General features: G+C 40.8%; 1 protein-coding gene across 2 annotated transcripts in view; it reads right to left on the bottom strand.

Moving 5' to 3' along the window:
- The window catches only part of LOC117301323 (sortilin-related receptor-like), a 58,419-nt gene that overhangs the window by 8,708 nt on the left and 22,042 nt on the right, over nt 1-27,669 (bottom strand). For both annotated transcript variants that reach the window (XM_033785216.1, XM_033785217.1), the window contains exons 17-35: nt 27,095-27,347; nt 26,528-26,666; nt 24,360-24,557; nt 22,801-22,914; nt 22,156-22,278; nt 20,958-21,086; nt 19,705-19,839; nt 18,620-18,739; nt 17,765-17,920; nt 17,173-17,319; nt 16,050-16,199; nt 10,998-11,153; nt 10,327-10,455; nt 8,741-8,858; nt 6,525-6,709; nt 4,894-5,000; nt 2,276-2,395; nt 1,398-1,476; nt 19-116 (exon numbers count right to left, since the gene is read on the bottom strand). In XM_033785216.1, coding sequence (XP_033641107.1) covers nt 19-116; nt 1,398-1,476; nt 2,276-2,395; nt 4,894-5,000; nt 6,525-6,709; nt 8,741-8,858; nt 10,327-10,455; nt 10,998-11,153; nt 16,050-16,199; nt 17,173-17,319; nt 17,765-17,920; nt 18,620-18,739; nt 19,705-19,839; nt 20,958-21,086; nt 22,156-22,278; nt 22,801-22,914; nt 24,360-24,557; nt 26,528-26,666; nt 27,095-27,347 — 2,656 coding nt within the window. The remainder of the gene's footprint in view (nt 1-18; nt 117-1,397; nt 1,477-2,275; nt 2,396-4,893; nt 5,001-6,524; nt 6,710-8,740; nt 8,859-10,326; nt 10,456-10,997; nt 11,154-16,049; nt 16,200-17,172; nt 17,320-17,764; nt 17,921-18,619; nt 18,740-19,704; nt 19,840-20,957; nt 21,087-22,155; nt 22,279-22,800; nt 22,915-24,359; nt 24,558-26,527; nt 26,667-27,094; nt 27,348-27,669) is intronic.

Genomic DNA, 27,669 nt, shown 5'->3' with positions numbered 1-27,669 from the left:
ATCTGACACCTTACTTACATTGACAACAGCTGACGTTCTAGGTTTCTTCCATTTCAAATGAACTCCAGAATCTGTTGCATCATCAACGGACAAATCAGTAGGAGCTGTAATGATATCTAGAAAGAAACAAAAGACATAAAGACATCAACACGATGAGGTCAAATATGTGCAAAAAAGGTCAAACCTGACATCTACAATAAGGTTAAAAAGAAAAAGAAAGAAAAAACAAGTTTTAATTGATAATAAATTTGCATCGGGGAGAAAGAACAATTTTTTTGGTTTTATTTCACGATGTATGTAAGCACTGTACACTCAATACTTACCAGAGTTCTATAAACGAAATCACAAGCAAATTACAGGGGTGGGATTAAAAACTAACGGCCTTGCCATTCTAGAGCTATGTCTTATAAACTAGACCATTGTGGCTGTTTAAATCCGGTATTTTAGGATCCTGGATAGCGCAATAATTTCAAAGATACCCAAGCCTATCTGTATGGACTGTAAAGAGTGTAACCCTGTTTCAGCCCTAGGAGTAGGTGACAACGTCCTCTTGAACAAAAATTTTAGCCCACACCTTGAAGTGGCCTTCAGGCCTTGTGTGTCTAGTGTCTTGCATAAAAAAAATATTAAAAAAACATCTGTGCAAAAAAGGACAAATCTGATATCTATAATGAGGTTATTGAACAAAAGACACAACTGGATCACCACAAAGGTTATACTGGCATCTATTACAACACGGTTGTATTCCACTGCGTTTAAAGCATGACACCATGATGCTTCGTACATAGAATGATCGTGTAATGTCAAGTGAGGGTGTGTCACGCATTTACTCTGGTCGAATTAGAGCACCCCATTATTCCAGTAACTTATCTCGCTTCATGTAGTTGTCAATTATTACCAAGCTTATTGAAGGTAGGGGGGATGGTGACCCCCCCCCCCAAAAAAAAATAAAAAATAAAAAATCTGCCTGATAAAAAATAAAATGTATATCCACTCTTAAAGGGTGTATGTACTTTTTGTAGGACAAAAAACACAATGTCCAGAGATTTTCACTAAACTTACACAGAAGATAATGAGAGTAGAAAGCTTCCCTGAAAATATTACGCGCTGAGATGCTGTAGTTTTTGGGAAATGAGTAAAACAATGGCATGAAAATAATTTTCGTCTCATGAGACGAAAATTATTTAAAGCATGTACAAACGTATTTTCATTACATTGTTTTACTCATTTCTCAAAAACTACAGCACCTCAGTAAGTAAGATTTGAAGGGAAGCTTTCCACTATCATTATCTTCAAACCCTGTAAGTTTAATGTAAATCTATACACATTTTGAAAAAGTACCCAAATCCTTTAAAGCGGAGATTTCCCAGGCCTTTTTGAATTGGTTGACAACGTACCTTGATCAGGATTCAGCGTTGTTGTGATATTCACAGATGGTGAATACAATCCCATGCCTGCTGCGTTGCTAGCGGCCACCTTCAATTCATAAAACAGACAATTAGGTTAAATAGATAAAAAAGAAAACAAACATATTTAGCGTCCCCGCCTCCTGGCTTCCTTTTAAAAGGCTGCCTCCAGGGTTTTTTTATGAAAAAAAAAATATATATAGATTTGTTTCAAAATTTTTAAAAAGAGGATACAATTTAACGATCTCATGCAAATAAAAATAAAAAAAGAAGCTGAGCCCGTCGTCTTTAAAAATTTGTCTTTGAAAAAAAAAGAGGCCCTCCTTCCTCTTTCAAAAAGGCACAACGCTATTAAAAACACGTTTGTTTGTTTTTTTGCTTAAGGGAATATTGAAAAATTTAACATGCGTTATCACACCGGTACCAGTGTTTTATCCTGCAGTACCAGTGTAGGGTTTTGCGTAATAAACGTGCGCAACTGGACTTACGCAGATACGTAAAGTGTAGGGTTTTGCGTAATAAACGTGCGCAAATGGACTTACGCAGATGCGTAAAGTGTAGGGTTTTGCGTAATAAACGTGCGCAACTGGACTTACGCAGATGTGTAAAGTTTTGTGAAATCGCCTGCAGGGCCCAATTTCATGGCTCTGCTTACCGTTAGCAAAGAATTGGCGTTTGCGCAAGCAGGGAATTCTGTGCTAACGCCAAGCTTTTTCATGGGTAAGAGGGAATTTTTGGCTTGTATGCTTGCGTACTACAGGCATTCTACCCTTACAAGGCTAGCACAACATTAGCGCGGAATTTGGCGCATAGCAGAATTGTGCTCTGCACGTTCTTCAAGAAAGGTTCAAGGGAAACACATACTGTACCTGGAACACATACATCGTCTGTGTTAACAGACCATTAATCAGCAGTGAGCTTTGAGTGCCTGGCACGGTCTTTACAATTGGGTCTTGAATGACCCATTGTCCAATCGCCCTGTACGACACCTGTTCAAATCAATCAATCAATCAATTAATCACAAAAGGAAGGAGGGGTGTCACTCTTAGACACCATTGCTTAAAGTTATTAGAAGATAAACAGTGCACCATGGGACCATCTTTACACTAGAGCACAAATAGATGTATTAAAAAATACATTTATTAATAAATAAATGAAATAAAAGTAATTTATGTATTGCAAATGTATTAACAATTTTTACAGAAAGGTGGATCAAACCCATATCTTAAAGGCACTGGATACTATTGGTAAGCTTGGGCGGTTCCTTCGGTTACCCGGTTCTACCCGGTTCTACCCGGTTCTACCCGGTTCTACCCGGTTCTACCCGGTTCCAAATTGAAAACCGGACCGGCGGTTCCACTCTTCTGTGGAACCGGGTACCCGCTTTAGTCGGTTCCGATTTCAAAAGACAGAGTCCCAATTATAAAAGACTCTGTGGAGCCGATCCTGGGACGAACCGGCTCCACAAATTGAGGCTTGATGTTGAAAACGGTGACCACAGATACACTGTGCAAAGGCTTCAAGCCGACATGAGCATCAACTATCACATGTGGCTGCATTATTATACAACACACAGTGCACAGATGCATAGGTATATGCTGAGATATACAGAGTCCAAAGTCCAACCAGACAGCTAGTTGTGATTGGCTGCCGATATATCCATATTCATAAAAGCTTGTCCCATGCACAAAACACACAGTACTGTATGCATGTACAGGCATGTACACTTCTATGTACAGAGACGGCACACTGCATGCACTACGGACGTACAGCACTACAGACGTACTGCACTACGGACGTACTGCACTACGGACGTACTGCACTACGGCCGTACTGCATTACGGACGTACTGCTGCCGGCCAAATCAAAGACTTGTATAAATGCATGGAGAATAGGTGCTCGGTGGCACGATGTCTGATTGACTTGGTGGGTATTCTGGTATTATTTTTTGTTAAAAATAGATCGGCTCCAATTGTGTGTGTGTGAGCTCCGGACCGATGTCTGATTAACTTGGTTATTTTCAGTTAAAATAGATCGGCTCAATTGTGTGTGTGTGAGCTCGGGACGGGCGGCTTATGTTTTATATAGAGTGGAACCGGGTATGTCTCAGAACCGAGCTTTTTTTTGGAACCGGAACCGAGCCCCAATTTTCTGGAACCGCCCAAGCTTAAGTCTATTGGTAATTACTCAAAATTATTAATATCATAAAACTTTTCTTGGTGACGAGTAATGCTGAGAGGTTGATAGTATAAAACATTGTGAGAAACGGCTCCCTCTGAAGTAACGTAATTTTCCAGAAAGAAGTTATTTTCCACAAGTTTGATTTCCAGACCTCCGAATTAGATTTTGAGGTCTCCAAATCAAGCATTTGAAAGCACACAACTCCGTGTGACCAGGGTGTTGTTTTCTTTCATTATTATCTCACAACTTCGACGACCAATTGAGCTCAAATTTTCACAGGTTTTTTATTTTATGCAGATGTTGAGATACACTAAGTGAGAAGACTGGTCTTTGACAACTACCAAAGGTGTCCACTGTCCAGTGTCTTTAAGCAGGATCAGAACAGGATCAAGATCCTTCAATTTTAATGCATCTTTTGAGGAGAGTTAAGCTGACCCCTCAACCAAGCCACGCCACATCATAGGCAAATTCGGGTCTACTCCTAATGGGAAATTGGGCCAGGGCTGCATTTGAACCCACACTCTGCTGCAGACAACACCAGAGCTTTGATCCGGTGACCCTGACCATTCGACCACATCATTAGAAAATTCAGGTCTACTCCTCCCTCGACCAAGCCACGCCACATCATAGGCAAATTTGGGTCTACTCCTATTGGGAAATTGGCCAGGGCTGGATTTGAAACATAGAGTTATATTATAAGAACTAGAGGGCGCACGGGTGATGCTTCGTGCACAAACGCGACGGGACCGCAAGGAGACACGCGCGCGCCATTCTGTACGCGGGTTGAATATAAAACACACGTTGGAGTTTGTGTTTATTAAATGCTACGCGATGCTGTTTTGTTCAACTTACAAAACGGCCGCACATACACACGCTGTGGGATGCAAGTTTTGTCAACTTAGAAAATGGCCGCCTGCGTGCATGCCGGGGCGCGTATACAGGCCAGTGCACCCTCTAGTTCTTATATATAACTCTATGATTTGAACCCACACTCTGCTGCAGACAACACCAGAGCTTTGATCCTGTGACCCAGACCACTCGACCACATCATTAGAAAATTCAGGTCTACTCCTAATAAGTACCTGTGAGAGCCGAGTTGGTTCATGTGATTGATTAGCTTAAGTGTGCTACATATTTGGCGGCAAGGGCTGTATACTACCCAGGGAGCTGAGATGGTTTTAAGGAATGATTTAAGCCCCAGGGACCAGGGATAATAGTGTTGGAAGTCTATGAGCATCACTGCGTGACGGACCTGAGTGCTATTTAAGAATCCACTATTATTAATGGGAAATTGACATATTATTACCTTGTAACTGGTCAATGGGCCGTGTACTACACTGGGAGGACTCCATTGAAGCTTTACTGTAGTTATGCTCACCAACGAAACTTGAAGAGATCTTGGAACACCAGGCACTGTTTTTAAACAAATTAAAAAAATAATTTCAAAGAAATTTACAATTCTAGCTAAGGCACGTATCAACCAGGCACGATATTTGGTCATTGGAAAACAATTAAAATTTGTAAAGTAGGATTTGAAACTTTGCATGGTGGAAATACGCTTTAGTAAAGGTTTGCGGTAGCACCATGTAATGACTATCTCTAAATGATTTGGGGTGGTTCTGAAAGGAATCAGTGGTTTCAACTCGACGTGTCAATCAGTATGCTCTGATCGTCTTCTGGAGAAAGCGGGACTCTGATGCTGCATAATTACTGATGATGCGGATTAGCTTGGTGATGCACAAAGGCCTGAACTAGAAATATTTACTAGAGTATTTTAAGGTATTTTAGACACAATTTCCAGATTTTCCAAAGGCTGTTCCTTTTTCCTTCCTTTGTATTTTACTTACTCACTGCTGTCTCTTTTAAAGGGTCTGGGTAGTTTTTGTAGGATAGAAAACACAACGACCACAGATTTACATTAAACTCACACAGTTGAAGTTATTGATGGTAGAAAGCTTCCCTTAAAATTATTACTTGCTGAGGTGCTGAAGTTTTTGAGAAATGAGTAAAACAAGTCACAAAAAGTATTTCCGTCTCAGGAGACGAAAATTATTTTAGCATGTAAAAAGTATTTTCGTGACATTGTTTTACTCATTTTTCAAAAACTACAGCACCTCAGCACGTAATATTTGAAGGTACGCTTTCTACTATCATTATCTTCAAACTGTGTAAGTTGAATGTAAAGCTGTGGACATTGTGTTTTGTGTTACAAAAAGTATCCAAGTCCTTTAATGTTTTCAACTCATTGGTGTGCATTATTGTATAAAGAAAGGTTTGCAGTAACACCATGTAATGATTTCTCCAGCTTTCTCCAGAAAATGATCAGAGCATACTGATCAAAACGTCGAGTTGAAACCAACGGTTCTTTTCAGAACCACCCCAACTCATTTAGAGATTATCATTACATGGTGTTACCGCAAACCTCACTAGATTGTGTTTCCACCATGCTAAGTTTAAAATATCACTTGCATTATTGTAATAATAATAAATAATATCAATTTTTATATAGTGCACGAACCTACCCACAAGGTACTCAAGGTGCTTTTAACAGAGAGAGAGGTTATTGAAAGTTATACATTCTGAGACCCAATTATGTAGCACCTTATAATGGTTTACAAGGTACTACGGCACATTTAACGGCCACAGCCAGGAACACCGGGGCGAACCTCTTTTCTTTTCGATAAAGCTCACTGGGTTATTTTACATGCGTTACACAACACATGGGACCAACGGCGTTACGTTCCATCCGAAGGATGAAGCAATGGTCAAGTGTCTTGCTTAAGGACACAAGTGTCACAACTGGGGGATTTGAACCCACACTCTGCTGATCAGAAACACCAGAGTTTGAATTGGGTGCTCTTAACTGCTCGGCCACGACACTTCCACAACTGTACTGTTTATCTACCCAATAAATGAAATGAATATAAATATAATTACCTTGATCTTCCACTAGGTACACAGTAAACCAATCGACAGGCTTGTAGTGTGTATTCCCAACGACAACACTCATCGTGAACTGGTACCCAAAACCTGGACTCAGATTATCCCAAATGTAATCAGACAAACTTGTAGAAGGGACGATAACTGAGTTTTCAACCGTGCTGCTACCAACAGCAATTTGCCTGTGTGGAAGAAAACACAACAAAGTGCTAAGCAATCAAAACTCAGGGTTAGCAGAAACAGTTTACCAACCGGGATACCATCTTAAAGGATTTGGGTTAGGGTACCTTTTCAAAATGTCCATAGATTTTCATTAAACTTACAGGGTTTGAAGATAATGATAGTGGAAAGCTTCCCTTCAAATATTACTTACTGAGGTGCTTTAAATGTACTGCTTTTTACTGTTTCTCCATTTTCTTATTTTTTACTTTGAGAAGCAGAAACAAATTGCTAAGCACTTTTAAGTGCTTAGCAATGTGCTTAGCAACTTGTTTCTGCTAATCAAGAGTTTTTAAAAACTTTTGATTAGCAGAAACAGGTTGCAAGCTGAAACAAATCTGTAAAGTATACTGTTTATTTAGTGACTGAATCCCCTCCCTTTTTATGCTTAGCAGACAATTTGCTAAGCATCACTTTCTGCAAAACAGTTCGGGGGAAAAAGTCTGATACGTTTATGAACAGGGCTGAATTTCATGGCTCCGCTTACCAGAACAGTTTCCCTTACGGTCACTATTCTCTACTAAGAGGGTAAGCGCCGCATTCTCCACTAAGAGGGTAAGCGCCGCATTCTCCACTAAGAGGGTAAGCGCCGCATTCTCCACTAAGAGGGTAAGCGCCGCATTCTCCACTAAGAGGGTAAGCGCCGCATTCTCCACTAAGAGGGTAAGCGCCGCATTCTCTACTAAGAGGGTAAGCGCCGCATTCTCCACTAAGAGGGTAAGCGCCGCATTCTCCACTAAGAGGGTAAGCGCCGCATTCTCCACTAAGAGGGTAAGCGCCGCATTCTCCACTAAGAGGGTAAGCGTCGCATTCTCCACTAAGAGGGTAAGCGCCGCATTCTCCACTAAGAGGGTAAGCGCCGCATTCTCCACTAAGAGGGTAAGCGCCGCATTCTCCACTAAGAGGGTAAGCGCCGCATTCTCCACTAAGAGGGTAAGCGCCGCATTCTCCACTAAGAGGGTAAGCGCCGCATTCTCCACTAAGAGGGTAAGCGCCGCATTCTCCACTAAGAGGGTAAGCGCCGCATTTCTGGACTAAGTGAAAAATGCTTAGGGACATAAAGTATACAGAAAATATTTCACAAGAATGCAGAAAATATTTCTTGTCTACCAGTAATTTACACCAACACTGAAATATTGAGTACAAATTAGTCCCTTCCCCCTCCCGGTCATGACACTTGTGTCCTTCGGCAAGATACCCTACTATAATTGCTTCTCTTCACCCAAGGGTATAAATGGGTACCTTTGAGGGTAGAGGTTGATATTGTGTATGAAAAAGCCTTTGGAGCGCTACAGTTGCCCAGGGGGACAATTTCATAGAACTGCTTAAGCAAAAAATTTGCTTAAGCCCGAAAATAGCTTGCTTATTTTACACATGTTACTGGCCAAAATTCCATGCCATGTACATTGCTTGTGACTGGTATTTAGCTGTTGTTTACTTAGCATAACAATTGAGTGGAGTCTTAGCCGGTAATCTGATTTTACGAAGCAAGGATTTTTTTGCTTAAAGCGATTGGACACTTTCGGTAAACAGTGATGTCCAAGGCCCACACTTCGTGTATCACAACTTATATATAAAATAACAAACCTGTGAAAATTTAGGCTCAATCGGTCATCGGTGTCGTGGGAAAACCCACCCTTGTTTCCGCACATTTCGACGTGTCATGACATGTGTTTAAAATAAATCTGTAATTCTCGATATCGAGAATTTATATTGTTGTAATGTTTTCTCAAAAAGTAAAGCATTTTATTGAATAATATTTCAAGAGAAGTCTTTCACCACTACCTTCTTGATATGACCAGGGCACTGATATATAGAACGCATTAAGACGATTATTGTGAAATGCGCTACATAAGAACTAGTAATTATTATTATTATCATTCCTAATTTTTGGGTTTCGCGCTTACCGTTCGATGATGGTGTACGAATAGTGAAAAACGTATTGAGACGATTATTGTGAAATATTATTCCTAATTTGTGGGTTTCTTGCTTACCGTTCGGTGATGTTGTATGAATAGAGTGCAGGTTGATGGGAAGGTGGGGTCCAAACTATTCTAACAGAGGTAGACGAAATGGCAGAAGCACTGAAACCGGAAACTTGGTATTCGTCACCTACAAAGCAAATACGGGAATAAAAAGTAATTTGACATAATAAATATAGTCTTGCAGGTTTTGAGCTTGGCTCCAAGGGGTACAGCAATTCTGGTTAAGCCACCTCTAAGAAATGTCAATTCGTATAGATGGATTGCAGATGGCGCTGCAGATGGCTCTCAGCCAATCAAAGCCTTTCATGCCTGCACTTTAAATAAAAGATGGTGGGCAATGCAAGGGGCCTATTGAAATTTTGCTAAAGGAACTACAGCAGAAGCACAGGGGCACCACAGCAATTCCAGTGGGTGCCATGAGTTAAATTGAGGCCTGGTCTTAAACAGCGAATGTATCTACCATTAAATAGGTCTCCAAGGTGCTTTAACAGACGCAAACATTCTAAGACATATTTTTGAAATATAATATTCATAGCCAGATATAACTCTGTTATTTGGTTTTACCCTCACACCAATTACGGTGCTTTCCCAAGTTCTGTTAAAAATCAAAGGCAAATTACTCGGGTGGAATTCGAACCCACGACCTTTGCCAGTTGGAGCAGATGGCTTACTAACTAGACCACTGAGATTGCCTGGTAGCTAGAATCAGTTTGAATCCTTTATTTAATAGCAGAGGTACATGCATTCGTACACAAATGGGCAGTTTGTTCTCTAAAAATGGAAACTGTTCCAAGGTCAAGCACCACATCAATCATGTCTGCACCCAGGATGGCTTCTAAACGCAGAACAAGTTTAGCGTTCTAGTCAATATAAATAGCTCTATGGTAAACATAGCTATCCCTAGCCGTGACACTTAGGCAAGACACTTAGCCATTGCTTCACCCTTCGGATGGGACGTACAGCCGTTGGTCCCATGTGTTGTGCAACGGATGTAAAAGAACCCAGTGCACTAATTGAAAAGAGAACAGGTTCGCCCCGGTGTTCCTGGCTGTGGCTGCTGTATGCGCTGAAGCACCTTGTAAACCCTTGATAAGGTGCTACATATTTTGGTCTCAGAATTCATCACGGCAATAACCTTTCTCACTGAAAGTTTGTATATACTCAGCGCCTTGAGTACCTTGTTTGGTAGACACATGCGCTATATAAGACTTTGATATTATTATTATTATTATTAAAGGCAGTGGACACTATTGGTAATTACTCAAAATAGTTTTTAGCATGAAACCTTACTTGGTACCGAGTAATGAGGAGCTGTTGATAGTAAAAAAAAGCATTGTGAAAAACACTCCCTCTGAAGTAACATAATTTTCGAGAAAGAAGTAATTTTCCACGAATTTGATGCTCGAAATCAAGCATCTGAAAGCACACAACTCCGTGTGACAAGGGTGTTTTTTTCTTTCATTATCTCGCTACTTCGACGATCGAGTGAGCTCAAATTTTCACAGGTTTGTTATTTTGTGCATATGTTGAGATCAACAATTCAGAAGACTGGTCTTTGACAATTACTAATAGTGTCAATTGCTTTAAACACTTACTTCTACAGTCGGCTTCATCCGATCCATCCCAACAGTCAATGTTACCGTCACATTTCATGTAAGCCGGCAAACATCCGTAACTTCTCAAACACTTAAATCCAGGACATGGTAGTTCGGTGGTAGTGCCCACTATAAAGAAATAATAAAAAAATATACCATTTACTTCTTGGCCCTATTTCATAGAACACCAAAATAAGCTAAGCACAACAAAATTATGCTGACCAGTAAAAGGTTACCAGCTAAAATACCATCTAGAATGTAGCATCTGTAAATGGTATCCTGCTTATTGTTGCTTAGCAGAAGAAGAATACTTACCAGTGCAACCCTGCTCATCTATGCTGACCAGAAAAAGGTTACCACGTGAAATACCATCAAGGTCAAATTTCATAGAGCTGCTAGGCACAAAACTTTGCTAGCATGAAATGTTTGCCTTGATAAAAACAGGATTTCCCATTCAAATTTCTACATGATTTTCAAGATAAGCATACAACAGCTGATTACCAGTAACTAGGAAAAGCAACAAATTTTTTTATCAAGGAAGAAATTTCATGCTAAGCAAATTTTCGTGCTTAGCAGCTCTATGAAATTGGGCCCTAGTATGTATCAATGTGACTGGTATCAATGTGACTGGTATCCTGCTTATTATTGCTTAGCAGAAGAAGAATACTTACCAGTGCAACCCTGCTCATCACTGTTGTCCTCACAGTCGTAATACCCGTTGCAGCGGTACGTCATCGGAATACATTTCTCCCCATTGACGCATCGGAAAGCTTCAGGCAGGCAAGTTGTGATGGTGGTGTAAACAATTGGAGAATCTGTTGGCAAATCTGTCATGGAGAAAAATATTTTTTTGAATTTCTGAGGCAAAGTATTTTTGGGTACCGTATCCTTTATGTATACCTTATAAATGGACCCTTCCCATGAAATATGCTAATTACATTCACGCATGCGTACAGACCCTGTTGGTTGGCAAACGCCATAGAGTTGTGCACTGAGCAGACGCGCAATCGCATCTGCGTCACGCAGCCATTAGTGGTGTACAAAACAGTGCGACGTTCCCTCATTTTGCCAACCAAAACGCTAGTGCGCACGCACTATGTGCAATTTACATATTTCATGGGAAGGGTCTATTTTATTTTTGTTTTTTTGTTTTTAAGGAGTACAATGTACTTCATAAAAAACAAGCATAATATCCATAGGTATAGCCAATGGCTTATTTCAACAGACCATCCCACGATAACAAACAAGAAGAAAAGAAAGGAAATAATGGTTATTGGACTATGCCTCACTCACTAGAAAGTGATAAGAGACAAACCATTAGCATCACATTGCAATCATAATTGCCTACAGATCAAGTGTACCCCTTCCTTTGGGGACCTTGACCCATCCTTTTTGAAGAAATGGAACAAGACACTCACTAATACGTCTTTCCGTTTGATCAAGTTGCTGGAAAATCAATGCCAACAATTCATTGATAATCAGTTACTTGAGATAACAAACACTGAGTCTCAACTCCAGGAGTCATGCTCTATTGAAGAGTTTGAACAGTTACAAGATACCATACTATGTAACGTCAAACACTTAAGGTCCACCCTAATGGACAAACAGAACAAGAAACGTATGAATGTCCTGGCTAACCATAAGAAACACACCCATAGACGTTTCCACAGTAAGAGAGCCACCATTGCTCCTCCTACTGTTAGGTTGCCAGAGACCAATACTGTAGTTAACCTGTCTGACATGGTCCTTACTGACCCACAGGTTAAACTCCTCTCAAGGGGTCTTAAGTTTTGCCCCACACCCAGAGAACCTAACCAACTTCTTTTCCAACAGGACATGGCCCAATTCAATCGTAGGTTACGCCTACGTGAATACTTTCATGTAGAGCCCTCCATGGATGACGAGTCATCTGTGGAGACCCAACCTATTCCCCGCAACCGCTTCAGGGAAAAGAGTACTTGGGTACCCCCTAAGAACCGAGATGTGTCTCTAGAGACATACATCAATTCGGTTAACTCCGAGGTTCTTAAGGCCCCCAGTACCCCTACTCCCAACAACCTCCCCCAAGATGAGCGTCACGCCCTTACACAACTCCGCCAATCACCAGACATAGTGATTAAACGGGCTGACAAGGGGTCCGCAGTTGTAGTCATGAACACACATGACTACATTGCTGAGGGCCTTAGACAGCTCAGTAACACTGATCATTACATTGAATGTGCTTCTGATCCCACTGAATCTTTCTCCCAAGATATCAGTGACACCCTGGTTAAGATTTATAATGCCAATGATATTGAGAAAGATACATTTAACTATCTCCTCCCACATGACCCCCGTACAGCAAGGTTCTACCTTCTACCTAAGATACACAAGCCCAATAACCCGGGGAGACCTATTGTATCTGGGAATGGTAGCCCCACAGAGCGCATTTCTGAGTTTGTTGATAGCTACCTCAAACCCTTAGTCTGCCGTATTCCTTCCTTCATCAAGGATACCAAAGACTTTCTCCACAAACTAGATGAGGTCAAGCACCAAATACCTGACTCTGCTATTTTGGTTACTTTTGATGTTTCATCACTGTATACTAACATACCCCATCATGAAGGCATGAGTGCATGTGTCTCTGCCCTCAATGCTAGTAATCAGTCCCGCCCCTCAGTGAGTCATATTAAGGAACTCATGAGCCACATTCTAATGAAGAATAATTTCACATTTTCTGACAGGCATTTTCTACAGGTACAGGGTACTGCCATGGGTACCAAAATGGCACCCTCATATGCTAACCTATTCATGTCTCAGTTGGAGGACAGACTCCTATCCTCCGCCCCCAACCGACCACTAGTTTGGTGGAGATTTATTGATGATATTTTCTCCATCTGGTGTGGTGACCAAGACAGCTTGGATGAGTTTATTGCCCATATCAACTCATTTCACCCCACCATAAAGTTCACTACCGAACAATCTCTCACCAGTGTGAACTTTCTAGATGTGACAATAACCAAGTCTCCTAATGGCCTTGTCACAGATGTTTACAGTAAACCCTTGCTATCAACAGGGCTCTCAACGTACCTCGTCATACTCTGTTGACTAACACGGGAGCTAAAAAACCTCCTACCAATAGAGTTGCTTTGGTCACCACCTTCCACCCCAAACTACCCAAACTTCCCTCAATTCTCAATAATAACATGCCTATACTTCACTCCTCCAGCAGGTTACACTCAGCAATCACTGAGGTTCCCATGGTTGCATTCCGCCGCCCTAAGAACCTTGGTGACATACTAGTCAGGGCCAAACTTCCCCCAGGTACAGTCCAAACACAACCCCCGACAGATATACTGGGCTGTCACAAATGTACCCGTTCCAAATGCAAAACGTGTCTGCACATTAAGCCCTCACTTAAGGTGAAGAGTCATACCACTGGCTCTTCATACAACATCAAGACCGACTCTGAATGCAGCACGTCTAATGTAGTCTATGTCATATCATGTAAGAGATGTGGGCTACAATATGTGGGAGAGACTAAGACCAAACTTAGTCTTCGCTTTGCGAATCATGTCTCTTCCATAAAGACTAAGAAACCGTACCCAGTCTCTATCCACTTCAACAGCCCCAATCATAGTGTCATTGATGTTGAACTTCTGGTGATTGAAGCTTGCAATGGTGATGACACACACCGCAAGAATAGAGAATCACACTGGATTCACCAACTCAAGACAGTCAAACCCTTTGGACTTAACATAAACACTGGTGTTAAATAACTTCTCATTACCCTCCACTTCACTTCTGCCTAAGAACTCATATGTTGTATATATTCTGTACATGAAATATAAATTAACCTAGTTTAAAGTTGTTTTTATAAATTCATCACTGTAACTATCTGATGTAAGTAACCCCCCCCTTTTTTTCCACAGGTCCCTCATACCTATTTTTAAAATCATCATACCTTTGATCTTGCTATTCTTATTAATTGACCATTGTTAGTTGCATCATGATGCAACTTGCTCTCTAATCCTACCCTTTCATGTCTCCCTCCATTGTTGTCGAACAATACATTTACCACTTTTATGGTCCAGTAACCCTTCCTTTCATTCTAAACATCCTTTGTCCTCGCCACTTCACTCCTATTGGTTCATAGCCCCCAATATTGTTTCTGAAATAGGAACTTTGATTGGCTGTTATTTTCCCGCTTCTTTCTGGATCCTTTCCTTAATCCCTTTCCCCCTCTCTTTTTCTATAAATGGATATGTATTTGTTTGTACTTGTCTTATGCCTCTGAAGAAGGTCCGGATTGGATCGAAAGCTAAGGCCATCTACCCTATTCATTATTATAATTGCCGTAAAACAGTATGTCACTTCAAAATGTAGCTCCACATACCTACCGGAAAAAATACTGAGCGCTTTGATATGCCCCTAGGGATGTTGAGCGCTTTGATATGCCCCTAGGGATGTGAGCGCTTTGATATGCCCCTAGGGATGTGAGCGCTTTGATATGCCCCTAGGGATGTGAGCGCTTTGATATGCCCCTAGGGATGTGAGCGCTTTGATATGCCCCTAGGGATGTGAGCGCTTTGATATGCCCCTAGGGATGTAGCGCTTTGATATGCCCCTAGGGATGTGAGCGCTTTGATATGCCCCTAGGGTAACGTTGTCCCTAGGGTAACGTTACCCTAGGGATGTGAGCGCTTTGATATGTCCCTAGGGTAACGTTACCCTAGGGATGTGAGCGCTTTGATATGTCCCTAGGGTAACGTTACCCTAGGGATGTAGCGCTTTGATATGTCCCTAGGGATGTGAGCGCTTTGATATGCCCCTAGGGATGTGAGCGCTTTGATATGCCCCTAGGGATGTAGCGCTTTGATATGTCCCTAGGGATGTTGAGCGCTTTGATATGTCCCTAGGGTAACGTTGTCCCTAGGGTAACGTTACCCTAGGGATGTGATAAAGTATTTACAATAATAGTGTTTTTTTATTTAACGCTCATATCCGCACTTAGTGATGCTCAAGCATGGGCTTCAACATTCAGTATTTTCCTGCAAATGGCCGTTTAAAACCTTGCAGTGCCATGGCCGTGGGGTTTGCGCGGCCACGACCCTGCTGGTTTTTAACGGCCGTTTAAGAACAGGTCGCTACTCTGGTTGCTATGGAATTGACAACACACAACTCTCGTCTTCAAGGACTACAGAATATTGCAGCAAGGATGATCACTTACACCAAGAAAACAGAACACATTAAACCAGTGCTAGCCGACTTGCACTGGCTCCCCATCCAACAAAGGGTAAAATATAAACTGTGCCTCATTATTTTCAAGATCTTACAAGGTGATGCCCCATCATACATGTATTTAAGTGATCTTGTGCAGATATACACCCCAGGACATCGTCGCTTACGATCTACAACACACAAACTCCTTAAAAAAAAACCGACAAATCATGGTTGGGGGAGTTGAAGTTTTCAGAGTGCAGCACCAAAGCTTTGGAACTCCCTACCTGAAACTGTGAAACTTTCCAACTCACTTAACATATTCAGAGAACAGTTTAAAAACTCATCTACACAGAGAGGCATTTTGTTAAGTTTATTTTTCTTACTATGTCATGCTACTTTCATTGCTTGTTGGTTGTTCTTTTGTAAAGCAGCGCCATGAGCGCCGCTTGCGGCGGATAATGGCGCTATAAAAGTGTCCATTATTTCCATTATTATTATTATTATTCCCTTATCATCTATACCTGTTGGGCAGTTCCTCTCATCGCTTCCATCCCCACAGTCATTATCACCATCACAGACCCAACTGGAGGCGATACATCGGACACTCGCTCCTGGTCCGCAAGGTACCTGCCAATAGTAACAGGAAGCCGTCGTAGTTGGCATCGTAGTGGCTGAAAGAGAATAAGACATAAAGCTTTCTTATGATGGACTGAGTATTGATCCTTGGGGAACTCTAATTGTTGTGTAAGTGCATCAAGGTAATTTCTCTTAAACTAGCGTTTACTAGAAACATAAGTTTTAGAATGTCAAAAGGTCTTATCTTATCAGCCAGCCAGCAAACCAACCAGCCGACCAGCCCAACAGCAAGCCAGTCAGCAACCAGCCGGCCAACCAGCCAGTCAGCCACCCAGCCCATCAGTCAGCTAGCCAGCCAGCCAGTCAGCCAGCCAACCAGCCAGTTAACCAGCCAGCCAGCCAGCCAGCCAGCCAGTCAGCCAGCCAGCCCAATGGCCAGCCAGTCAGGTATACAGCTGACCCACCAGCCAGCCCACGAGCCAGCCAGCCCATCAGTCAGCAAGTCATCCAACCAGCCAGCCACCCAAACCCACCAGCCAACCAACCACCCACCAACCAGCCAGTCAACCAACCAGCCAGTCAACCAGCCAGCCCATCAGCCAGCCAGTCATCCAACCAGCCAGCCACCCAAACCCACCAGCCAACCAACCACCCACCATCCAGCCAGTCAACCAACCAGCCAGTCAACCAGCCAGCCAGCCTAACAGCCAGCCAGTCAGGTAACCAGCTGGCACACCAGCATGCCCAAGAGCCAGCCAGCCCATCCATCAGCCAGCCAGTCATTCAACCAGCCAGCCACCCACCAGCCCACACCCACCAGCCAACCAACCACCCACCAACCAGCCCGTCAACCAACCAACCAGCCAGTCTGACAGCCAGCCCACCACCCAACCAGCCAGGCAGCCCATCAACCACCCACCCACCCACCAGCCAACCATCCACCCTCCAACCAGCCAGCCAGCCAGCAGGCCAGCCAGCCCGCCACCCAACACCAACCCAGCCAGCCAACAAACCCGACCAGCCAGCCAGCCAGCAAGCCAGCCAGCCAGCACCTTGTCTAATGCTTACATCCTTGGCAATTCCATTCATCTGACCAGTCCCCACAGTCATTGTCCAGATCACATTTCCAACTCGCTGGAATACACGCTCCGCTGTTGCACTTAAATTGGTACTGTGAACACGTCAGGTCGGGAGAAATTGTCGGCTCACCGGTCACTGAAAAAAAACAATTAAATAGTTTCAAAATAGGAAAAAAAATTGTGTCAAGGAGCAGGAAGGTGGCCGCGCAACAAAGGACCAGGGCAAAGGTGAGGTTCTCCATATCACAGCCAAGACTATGCAAGGTTTTAATAACATAAAGAGTTCATGTTCTTTTGGAAAAAGGAAGGAGGGAATTTTTTTTTTTATTGTTCCTTTGCTATTTTTCAACATTAATTTTTTTGTCTGAGGTCACTTAAACTTATTCCCTTTTTTTTTTAGCAAAAAAAAAAAAAGAAATCTGTCTGGGATCGTTAAAAAGTATCATTTTTTTGTAATAAAAAAATTAATAAAATAAAAAAATTAATTAAAAAAAAAATTTAAAAAAAGGGAGGCTGCTTCTAAAAAGAAAGTGGGTGGGGACACTAAACATGTTTTTGTTTCTTGGGGCCTTGTTACTAACTGCAGTCAAATTCATCGGAGCCATCTTCGCAATCAGGGATTCCGTCACATTTCCAGCTTGCGTAGACGCACTTTCCGTTTAGACAGTGGAAGTCAGAGGGTGAGCAGGAGCCCTCAGGGAACCACCATGTGGTCATGGGTTGTGTTGGACTGGTTGCTGAAAGGATACACCGACAAAATGCCGTTAAAAGATGTCGTTTTTTATTTTATCCATCAGCGTATAGTTGCCATTAACAGTTATCATTAAAACCAGATAAAACTATGTGTAACTATAATAGTTGAAAATAACACTTACACAATAATTGATACAAATAAAAATAACACACCGAAACCCCCACAAAAAAAGACTGTGGCACACCAACAAGTACACAAACACGCAGAACAAACATTAAAACAAATACATGTAAGTAAGAAATACGCAAACACCCGAACTTTCTCTAATGGCAGTGGACACTATTGGTAATTACTCAAAATAATTAGTAGTATGAAACCTTACTTGGTAACCAGCTATGGGGAGAGGTTGATAGTATAAAACATTGTGAGAAACGGTTCCCTCTGAAGTATTGTAGTTTTCGAGAAAGAAGTAATTTTTCCACAAATTTGATTTTGAGACCTCAGATTTAGAATTTGAGGTCTCGAAATCAAGCATCTAAAAGCACACAACTTAGAGTTACAAGGGTGTTTTTTCTTTCATTATTATCTCACAACTTCGACGACCGTTTGAGCTCAAATTTTCACAGGTTTGTTATTTTATGCATATGTTGAGTTACACCAACTGTGAAGACTAGTCTTTGACAATAACCAATAATAACAAGGGACCCTTGCTAAATTGCTCTGGTGTGAAAGGGGTACTTACGGCATGAGCGTTCATCACTTCCATCACCGCAGTCATCATAACCGTCGCATACCCAGCCCAACGAAATACAGGTGTTGTTTCCAACACAGCTGAACTGGAACTGGTTGCAAGTCCTCCTGGCTGTAGGCAAAGATTTAATTTCAATGTTGTATATTAAATTTACATTCCAAATTTCTTTTGAGCTACAAGCGAATGCTGTTTTGTTGATTTGTCTCCAAACTCGAGCCCTGGGTATTTGTAACGGCCTGGTCACACAGGCCTCGATAACGAGAACGAAAACGATAATGGTAAAAATGCACACCCTCGATTGGTTGAAAAAGCGTGGCTGTATTTCTGCATGGAGCAATTAAACCAATAGCATGTGTTCTCTTTAAGTCATTATCATTATCGCTGCAGTGTGACTCAGCCTTCAGAGAGGGATGTGATAGGGTCTGTTCAGACAGCGTACTATAAGTTAGACCCGAACTGATTTAACTTTCGAGGTGGTCGTAAAAATGTGTTCCCCTTGTTGAACCAATACAGTTTATCTCTGGTTTTAAGAGGTCAAAGCAAATGCGACCCCGTTACTCTAACATCCGGTTTATTGTCTTGTTCATTGGTCACCGTGTGTTTACATAATGATTACGGAGGTCAACGGGTCTTCTGTTGTGAGTTAAACCGGATGTGATCTTTTTTATTCTGTCCACACACAGTGTTAAAAGACAAACCAGAGCAGTCTAAAGATAAACCCCCTCACTGGACGGTCTATCTTTTGTGGGTTGAACTCGATTCGGACTAACTTTAGAACCGTTCAGACACACAGAGTTAAATTCGATCTGGTTGAACCATGAGTTAAACCGACTTGAGTACTGTGTGTGAACGACCTCATAGGCTGCAAGCTCAACTGAAAACCTAAAAACCTGCTCATGCATGAGATCTTTTCTTCAATGGTAAAATATTATATACTATTTTTTTATTATTATTATTATTTTTTTCTTTTGAGGGGAAAAAAATTAAAAAGTCACGGTTAAAAACAGAGTCATCACCGTCCCTAAAGTTAAATAATACAGGATAAGAATATCAGTGACAGAAAAGTGCCATTTTACCACAACTTGGCGGCTCGTCTGACATGTCGCCACAATCGTTGTCACCGTCACATTTCCAACTCCCAGGGATGCAGCGTCCACTGGTGCAATGAAACTCGTTTGAATTACATGTCCCGCTGTAATGCGTTGTGGGAGCTAAATATAGCAGGGGGAAAAAGGTGTTGATTAATGGATAGATGCTGAACCACTTCTATAAAGCATTTCATCCCAAGTCAACGAGCAACCGAGAGAACCTACCTGCTAAGCAGAAACAGGGCCGGCTGCTTTTGTAACACAAAACACAACGTCCACAGATTTACATTAAACCTACACCGTTTAAAGATAATGATAATAGAACGCACACTTAAAATATTAGATGCTGAGGTGCTGTAGCTCTTGCCAAATGAGTAAAACAATGTCATGAAAATACATTTTTACAAGCTGAAATCATTTTCGTCTCATGATCAGTGAGACAAAAATTATTTTCATGACATTGTTTTACTAATTTCTCAAAAACTACAGCACCTCAGCAAGTAATATTTTCAGGGAAGCTTTCTACTATCATTATCTTCAAAATTTGCTTAGCATGAAATTTCTTCCTTGATAAAGACAGGTTACCAACAAAATTTCCATTTGTTGAATGTTTCTTGGTACTGGTATTCAGCCGTTGTTGGCTTATCCAGAAAATCTCAAGGAAATTTGGTTGTTAATCCTAGTTTCATCAAAGAAGACATTTCACGCTAAGCAAATTTGTGCGCTTAGCAGCTCTTTGAAATTTGGCCCTGTACACACCTGGTGTAGAGGAACACATCATCTCATCCGAGCCATCGTGTCAATCATCATCTTATATAAACAAATAATTCTGGTTCTTCTTAGAAACCGACAAGAGCTTGCATCCTGAGTCAACAGGGCCCAATTTCATGGCTCTGCTTACTGTCGAATTCTGTGCTTACGATCACGATTCCCCGCTGTCATACAAGCGCCCAATTTCTGCGCTAGCCTTGTAAGCATAGAATACCTAGTAATATGGAGTACGCATGCGCAGAAGCCAACAGTCGCCGGTGAGATGTGAAATATGCTTGCCGTAAGCACAGACTTCCCTGCTTCCCTGCTTCCGTAAGCGCCGTTTCTCTGCTTACGGTAAGCAGAGCCATGAATTTAGGCCTTTGTGATTGAAGGAGTTTGCCAGAATCCTTCAGATACCATTGATGTAATTTGCCAGAGTCTATCAGATTGTCTCCACTTGTCTAAGGTTTGTCACTTGGAATACTTACGTGGTGCAGATGAACACGTCATCTCGTCGGAGCCATCGTGACAATCATCATCTTGATCACATACCCAGGTTGTTGGGATACAACGATGGTTGGCGCAGGTAAACTGACCAGTGGAACATGTTCCATAGGCTGCGGGGAAAATGGAAGAGGGAAATGTTTGCTACCTATTTTCAAGAAAGCACCTTGTCTGCGCCTTGAACACCCAGCAGGGTGGTTACATGCGCATTAAAAGTCTTATTATTATTATTGTCATTAGCACTTCAAAAACACATTTTTTCCTGAGTGCTTTTAGTTTTTTGTTTTTTTAACTGCTATTGTTATTTTTTTTTATTATTTGCATTGCTATTGTCTGATTTAAGCGCTGTTTAAATGAAATGGCGCACGCTTTATAAAGGCTCATTGTCAGGCCTGTGAGTGGACCCTCAAAAAAAAGAGCTGAAACACTACATGAGGTAAGAATAATCGTGTAACGCCAAGTGAGCGCGCTTCACGCACTTTATGCTGGTGGAAATTGGGGCACCCCATTGATCCAATAACTAGGCTTATCTCACACAATTGAAATTTTACAATATTGTTGCCGAGTTCACATAAGGCATGGCAAGGCCTCTATAGGAAATACAAATACACCCTGATCAATAAAAAAAGCGGATATGACAGGCCTGCCCTGTATTGTATTGCATTGTATTTGCTGCCAAGCGGAGTATGATTCACAAGCAAGACAGGTGTAAACACAACCTTCAAGACAGTCTCTTCTTGGTCTCAAGATCAATCCAGGTACAATTACGTTAAATATCACCCAACTAAGTGGGGATTCTACACCCCCCCCCCCCCGAAAAGAAAAACAAAAGGAATAGTTCCTTCTTAGACTCACCCTCTCCAAGACAATAGTGGACATTTCCATCAGAGAATTTCAGCCCCCCTACCCCCCCTCCCCCCCCCCTAAAAGTTCCTTTCTAGATTTACCCCTAGATTTTTACATTTTTTTTAGATGCCCTCCCACCTACCCCCACCCAGAAAAAAATATAATAAATAAACTAAGTAAATATGAGTAATAATTGTTTAAAAAAAATTGTAATTAAAAAGAAGGAAAATCATTTTTTATTTAAAAAACTAAATTTAAAAATGGAAACTGTTCCTTTTTAGATCACCCCCAAGAAAACTAGGGATTAATTTTTGTCTGTGATCCATAACCACTTACTGCATTCTTCTGGCTCATCGGACATATCACCACAGTCATTATCACCATCACATTTCCAGCTCAGTGGAATACATTGTCCAGTAGTTCCACACTTAAACTCATCACTGTGACAATCTTCATAGGCTGTGAGCGAAAGACAAATAAAAGAGACGATAAAAAGAACAATTAGACACAATTTGAACTATTTCTTTCTTCATTCAGCAACTGCTTTCTTTTTTTGTCATGGTATCATTCAGTCGATGCGGAGCATCGGATGATCTCCAAACACGTTGGTCCTCCATTGCTGTACACAGCACTTCCCGACGCAGTCCAGAGTCCCGGCACAAGGTGTTCACATGGGTGGTTTGTTGTCTGGGTTTAGTTAGAGCATTGAATTTAAGATGTATGTTGCCATTCAGTCATGACACTTCTTTACTGTAAGTGCTTCTCTTTACCCAGGGGTATAAATTGGTAGCTGCTCAGGAAAAAGACACAGCGCACATCTCTACTCACAATATGTCCTTAGCTGGGAATCGAACCCCTACGCCACAAAAGATATAAAGGTCTGAAATTATCCTCGTTATTCCAACATGGATTGAGTTTTGTAGCAATGTGATCGCATTCAAGAGCAAAAAAAGCTTAACAAAAAAAAAGCGTCAAACTTACGGCAGTTCAATTCATCACTCATGTCGCCACAGTCATTATCTCGATCACATCTCCAAAGCAGTGGAATACAGTTTTGATTGGCACAAGGAAACTGATCAGGATCACAAGTTGAACCTTAGTATCAGAAAGAGGAGAAGAAACAACATTTACTCAAACAAGGCAAGCGTGATATTACATAAAGAGAAGGTACACGTTTGGTAATTACTCAAAACAAATACTAACTTAAAAACTGACTTGGTAACGAGCATTGGAGACTAGGCTTGGGCGATATCACGATATTATCGTATATATCGCGATACTAACTTGGAAACGATTTCGATATCGGATCGATTTGGTTTTAATCGAAATATCGATATATCGCGACATATCGCGATATCGTTTTAATATCGCAATATCGGGATGTATTTTCTAGCTGAGACATCTTGCACCCCATAGGTTTGGAGTAAAACCAGGAGAATAGGTCATTAGAACACCTCTCTTATGCTATGACTGTCTCTTCTACAACTTTCACTGGGAGTTTGAAGACAGATGTTGTCAAATTTAATTAATCGGGATTATATCGAATATCGCGATATATTGTCGGCGATATATCGTGAATAAAATAAATCACGAGACCTGTTGATAGTATAAAACATTGTGAGAAACTGCTCCCTAGCAGCATAGATTTTGAGAAAGAGGTAATTTCTCACTAAAATAATAAAAGATATTCCTATCTGAAAGCACACATATTCGTCCAACAAGGGTGTTTTTTCTCTCATCATTTTCTCGCAACTTCCATGACCAATTTACCTCAAATTTTCACAGGCTTGTTATTTTATGCTTATGTTGGGATACACCAAGTGAGCAGACTGGTCTTTGAACATTTCTAAAGGTGTCCAGCGCTTTAAAAAAGGAATATAGAAAGGCTTTGTTGAGTACAGACTTTGCAAGTCTTACTCTTGGCTAAAATTGGGATTCGTTTTATTGGGGGTTTTTTTTCAGGGAAATTTTAGGCAGATCCCCTAAGGCAAGGTTTACAGATTTTGTAATTTATCACACGTTTATAAGGACTGTTTTTATTTAGAAAGTAAGTGCATCACAAAACTAAATTAAACCTTGGAGCCCATCTTTATATAGCCCAGTTCATACTTCCTGCGAATGTGAAATCAAAATTCTGACATAAATTCACAAGCTTAAAGGCAGTGGATACTATTGGTAATTACTCAAAATAATTATTAGCATAAAACCCTTCTTGGTAACAAGTAATGGGGAGAGGTTGATAGTATATAACATTGTGATAAACGGCTCCCTCTGAAGTAGCATAGTTTTCTAGAAAGAAGTAATTTTCCACGAATTTTATTTCGAGACCTCAGATTTAGAATTTGAGGTCTCGAAATCAAGCATCTGAAAGCACACAACTTCGTGTGACAGGGGCCAAATTTTGAGCTCAAATTTTCAGAAGTTTGATATTTTATGCATATGTTGAGATACACCAAGTGGGAAGACTGATCTTTGACTCCTAATAATAGTGTCCAGTACATGTATCTTTAAAGGTGAGCAAATACATAAGATTGTCCTACCGCTTCTCTGGCAGTCTCCGTTGGGCAACAGTACTTCGCCATGGTCACAAAGGCAAGCTTCCGAGCCGTCTGGTCCAATCTGCTTCCGGAAGTCATCCGGGCACAAACATTTTCTACTGACTGAGCCGACTCCAACACCGGGCACCGCTAGACAGAGATGGGTGCATCCTCCATTTTGGACCTTACACGGGTTGTCTCCTGTCAACAGACAACGTATTAATTATTGATTTTTATTTTTATTTATTGATTACTAACAGCAGGCATGCAACTGTAACTTCACCAAAATAAAAAATTACAAAATGTCAATGATTTTGTATAGTATTTTTCAATTTTCAATTTGTTCTTTCTTGTGCAGTTGTAACTTTGGTTTGCTTGTATTGGTCAAATAAATAACAATAATAATAATAATACAAATAATAATAATAATTTTGAATGTTAAAACTGAGATTTAAAAAAATGGAAATCAGCTAATCCGAGGAAAAGTTGCATGCCTGTAACAGGTATCATCAAGTAAGAAAAAATAAACAAGAAACAATAAAGCACTGAAAACAATCAATAAAATAAATATTGTGTATTTAAGAAAACCATAAAAACGTATTCAATATACATTGCATGCTATGAAGAAGAAGAATAATTGGACATAGGGTGTCACAGGCATGCAATTTGGAGCATTGCATTCAAGTTCTGGGCCCAATTTCACAGAGCTGCTAAGCACAAAAATTTGCTAAGCATGAAATTTCTTCCTTGATAAAAACAGGATAACCAGCCAAATTTCCGCGTGATTTTCAGGATAAGCAAACAACAGCTGAATACAGTAACAAGCAGTATGCAACAAATGGAAATTTAGTCGATAATCCTGAAGAAATTTCATGCTAAGCAAATTTTGGTGCTTAGCAGCTCTATGAAATTGGGCCCTGGTGGTTAAAGCCATTATACACTTCAGAAAAAAAAAAAGTTCACAGATTTTCAAATAATTTACAGGGTTTACAGAAGGTAATGGTGAAAGACTTCTCTTGAAATATTATTCCATGAAATGCTTTACTTTTTGAAAAAACATTAAAACAATATCAATTCTCGATAGCGAGAATTACGGATTTATTTTAAACACATGTCATGACATGGCGAAAAGAGCGGAAACAACAGTGTGTTTTCCCGTTATTTTCTCCCGACTCCGATGACCGATTGAGCCTAAATTTTCACAGGTTTGTTGTTTGATATATAAGTCGTGATACACAAAGTGCATTGGTCGGAAAGATGTTATGAAAGTAAAATACAATGATCCACACAAATTTGCCCCAAAATTGCGTGGTTTTCCTTTTGCTAACAAAAGTCGATGGGAGTCAAAAATGACTCCCATAAATGGCCGACCGTGTTAGTCGACCATATGCATTTGATAACAAATGGTTACAAACGCTTTTTAAAGACCAACTCGACCGATCCAAGGCAACATGACAGTTTTTATACTTTTGTTTTAACCTTGACAGCCCCTGTACAACTTGTAACTATTGTGTATGTCTAAAGATTTAAAATAAAATAAATAATATAAATAACATGTTCCTTTACGTCATTAGAGTGTTGGTTTGAATCCCTGTCATGACATCCTCCGTTTTGGACCTCTAACGGATTGTCCCCTACCAACAGAAGACATACTCAATAAATATATACATGGCATGCCATGTAGAATAACAATAATAGCAATAATAACTAAACTGGATAATTTGAGGAGTCATTTGTGTTGTTGCTTCAACAAATTAGCGGACCGTGTTTTTTTCATGACATTACACAAAAAACACACCATTTCAAAGGAAATTTGTGTGAATCATTATGTTCTACTTTTAAAAACATCTTTCCAACCATATTCATATCAAAGTTATTAATGCTTTTTCTATCACAAAGCAGCCAATCTGAAGCCACCATTCCGTTTTATCTGAACTTCGGCCATATCCAAACTGGCGTCTACAGCTACGGCTATGTCTGTTGGTAAGGGTATTGCTAAGGACATCCTATACTTCAATGCATGATGCTGTGGAAATCTAGCCATAGCCGTACAGCCACGGCTACAAATGTTGCTAAGGGTGTTGCTAAGGACATCCTATACCTCCACGCGTGTTGCTGCAGAAATCTAGCCATAGCAGTAGCCATAGCCGCTTATTCATACACAGCCTCACCTTGTTGAGAAGCGTTGTGGAAGACCTTAAGATCCATAACTCCACTGAGATTTCCCTTGACGGTAAACCTTTGCTCCCCGGTGTACTTATTGGCCTTGAGGATGGCTTCTTGGGACCAGTCATCCCAGTACACTTCATCCTGAGAAAGAAATGATTATTTTGATCAATTCATTACCCTATTGGTAATTACTCAAAAGTAATTGTTAGCATAAAAACCTATTTATGGAGAGCTGTTGATAGTATGAAAAATTGTGAGAAGAAATGGATTTTTTGAGAAAGAGGTAAATTCTTACCCAAATAAGGGTGTTTTTTCTTCCATTATTATTTCGCAACTTTGATGGCCAATTGGGTAAAAATGTTCACAGATTTTGTATTACATGCATGTGTTGGGATACACCAAGTGAGAATATTGGTCTTGGAAAAATACTGTAGGTGTCCAGTACCATTTGAAATCTCTTTTGAGCAGTGTTGGTTCTCAAAAGAACTATTGGTTAAAACAATTCAACATTTCGATCAATTTGCTCTGATCATCTTCAGGAAAATTCTAAAAATGATTTCTTGACATACCTTATAAATCCCTATAGCATATGGATGGGGTACATTCTCACTCAGCAAGACCCGTCGATGAGAGCCGTCCAGCTCGGCCATCTCAATTCGGTCAAGGTAAGCATCGGTCCAGTATAACTTCTGCGTCTGATCATCGATAGCGATACCGTTAGGCCAATGGATGTTGGTGGAGATCACATAGCGGATATTACTACCGTCCATGCTGGCACTACGAATGTGGGGAGAGCTGCCCCAATCTGTCCAATACATCATTCTGAAAAGGGAGCAAGATGAACATTTGCAAAAGAGGGGGTAGTTGCTTTGCTAAGAAATTATTATTGTTTTGCTTTGTCTATTTTTCGCAACTTTGGTGTATATGAGTGTTCCATTGTAAAGCACTATTATCATGCTCTTTGGAATAGCGCTATACAAGCACTGTCCAATATTTGATCAAAATTCATGTTCGTGATCAACACTCTTTGTTATAGATAATTGAATTTTGAAAAATGCAATAAAAAAAGTCCTTTTTTGAAGGCATAGGAAACCATAAGAGACAGCAGAAATGCTCTGTCTTAACAACAAAATGAATAAGGGTA

This window comes from Asterias rubens, chromosome 17 (genome assembly GCF_902459465.1).
Source record: "Asterias rubens chromosome 17, eAstRub1.3, whole genome shotgun sequence".
In the NCBI taxonomy this organism is placed as follows: Eukaryota; Metazoa; Echinodermata; class Asteroidea; order Forcipulatida; family Asteriidae; genus Asterias; species Asterias rubens.
This window is presented reverse-complemented; position numbering and strand designations above follow the sequence as displayed.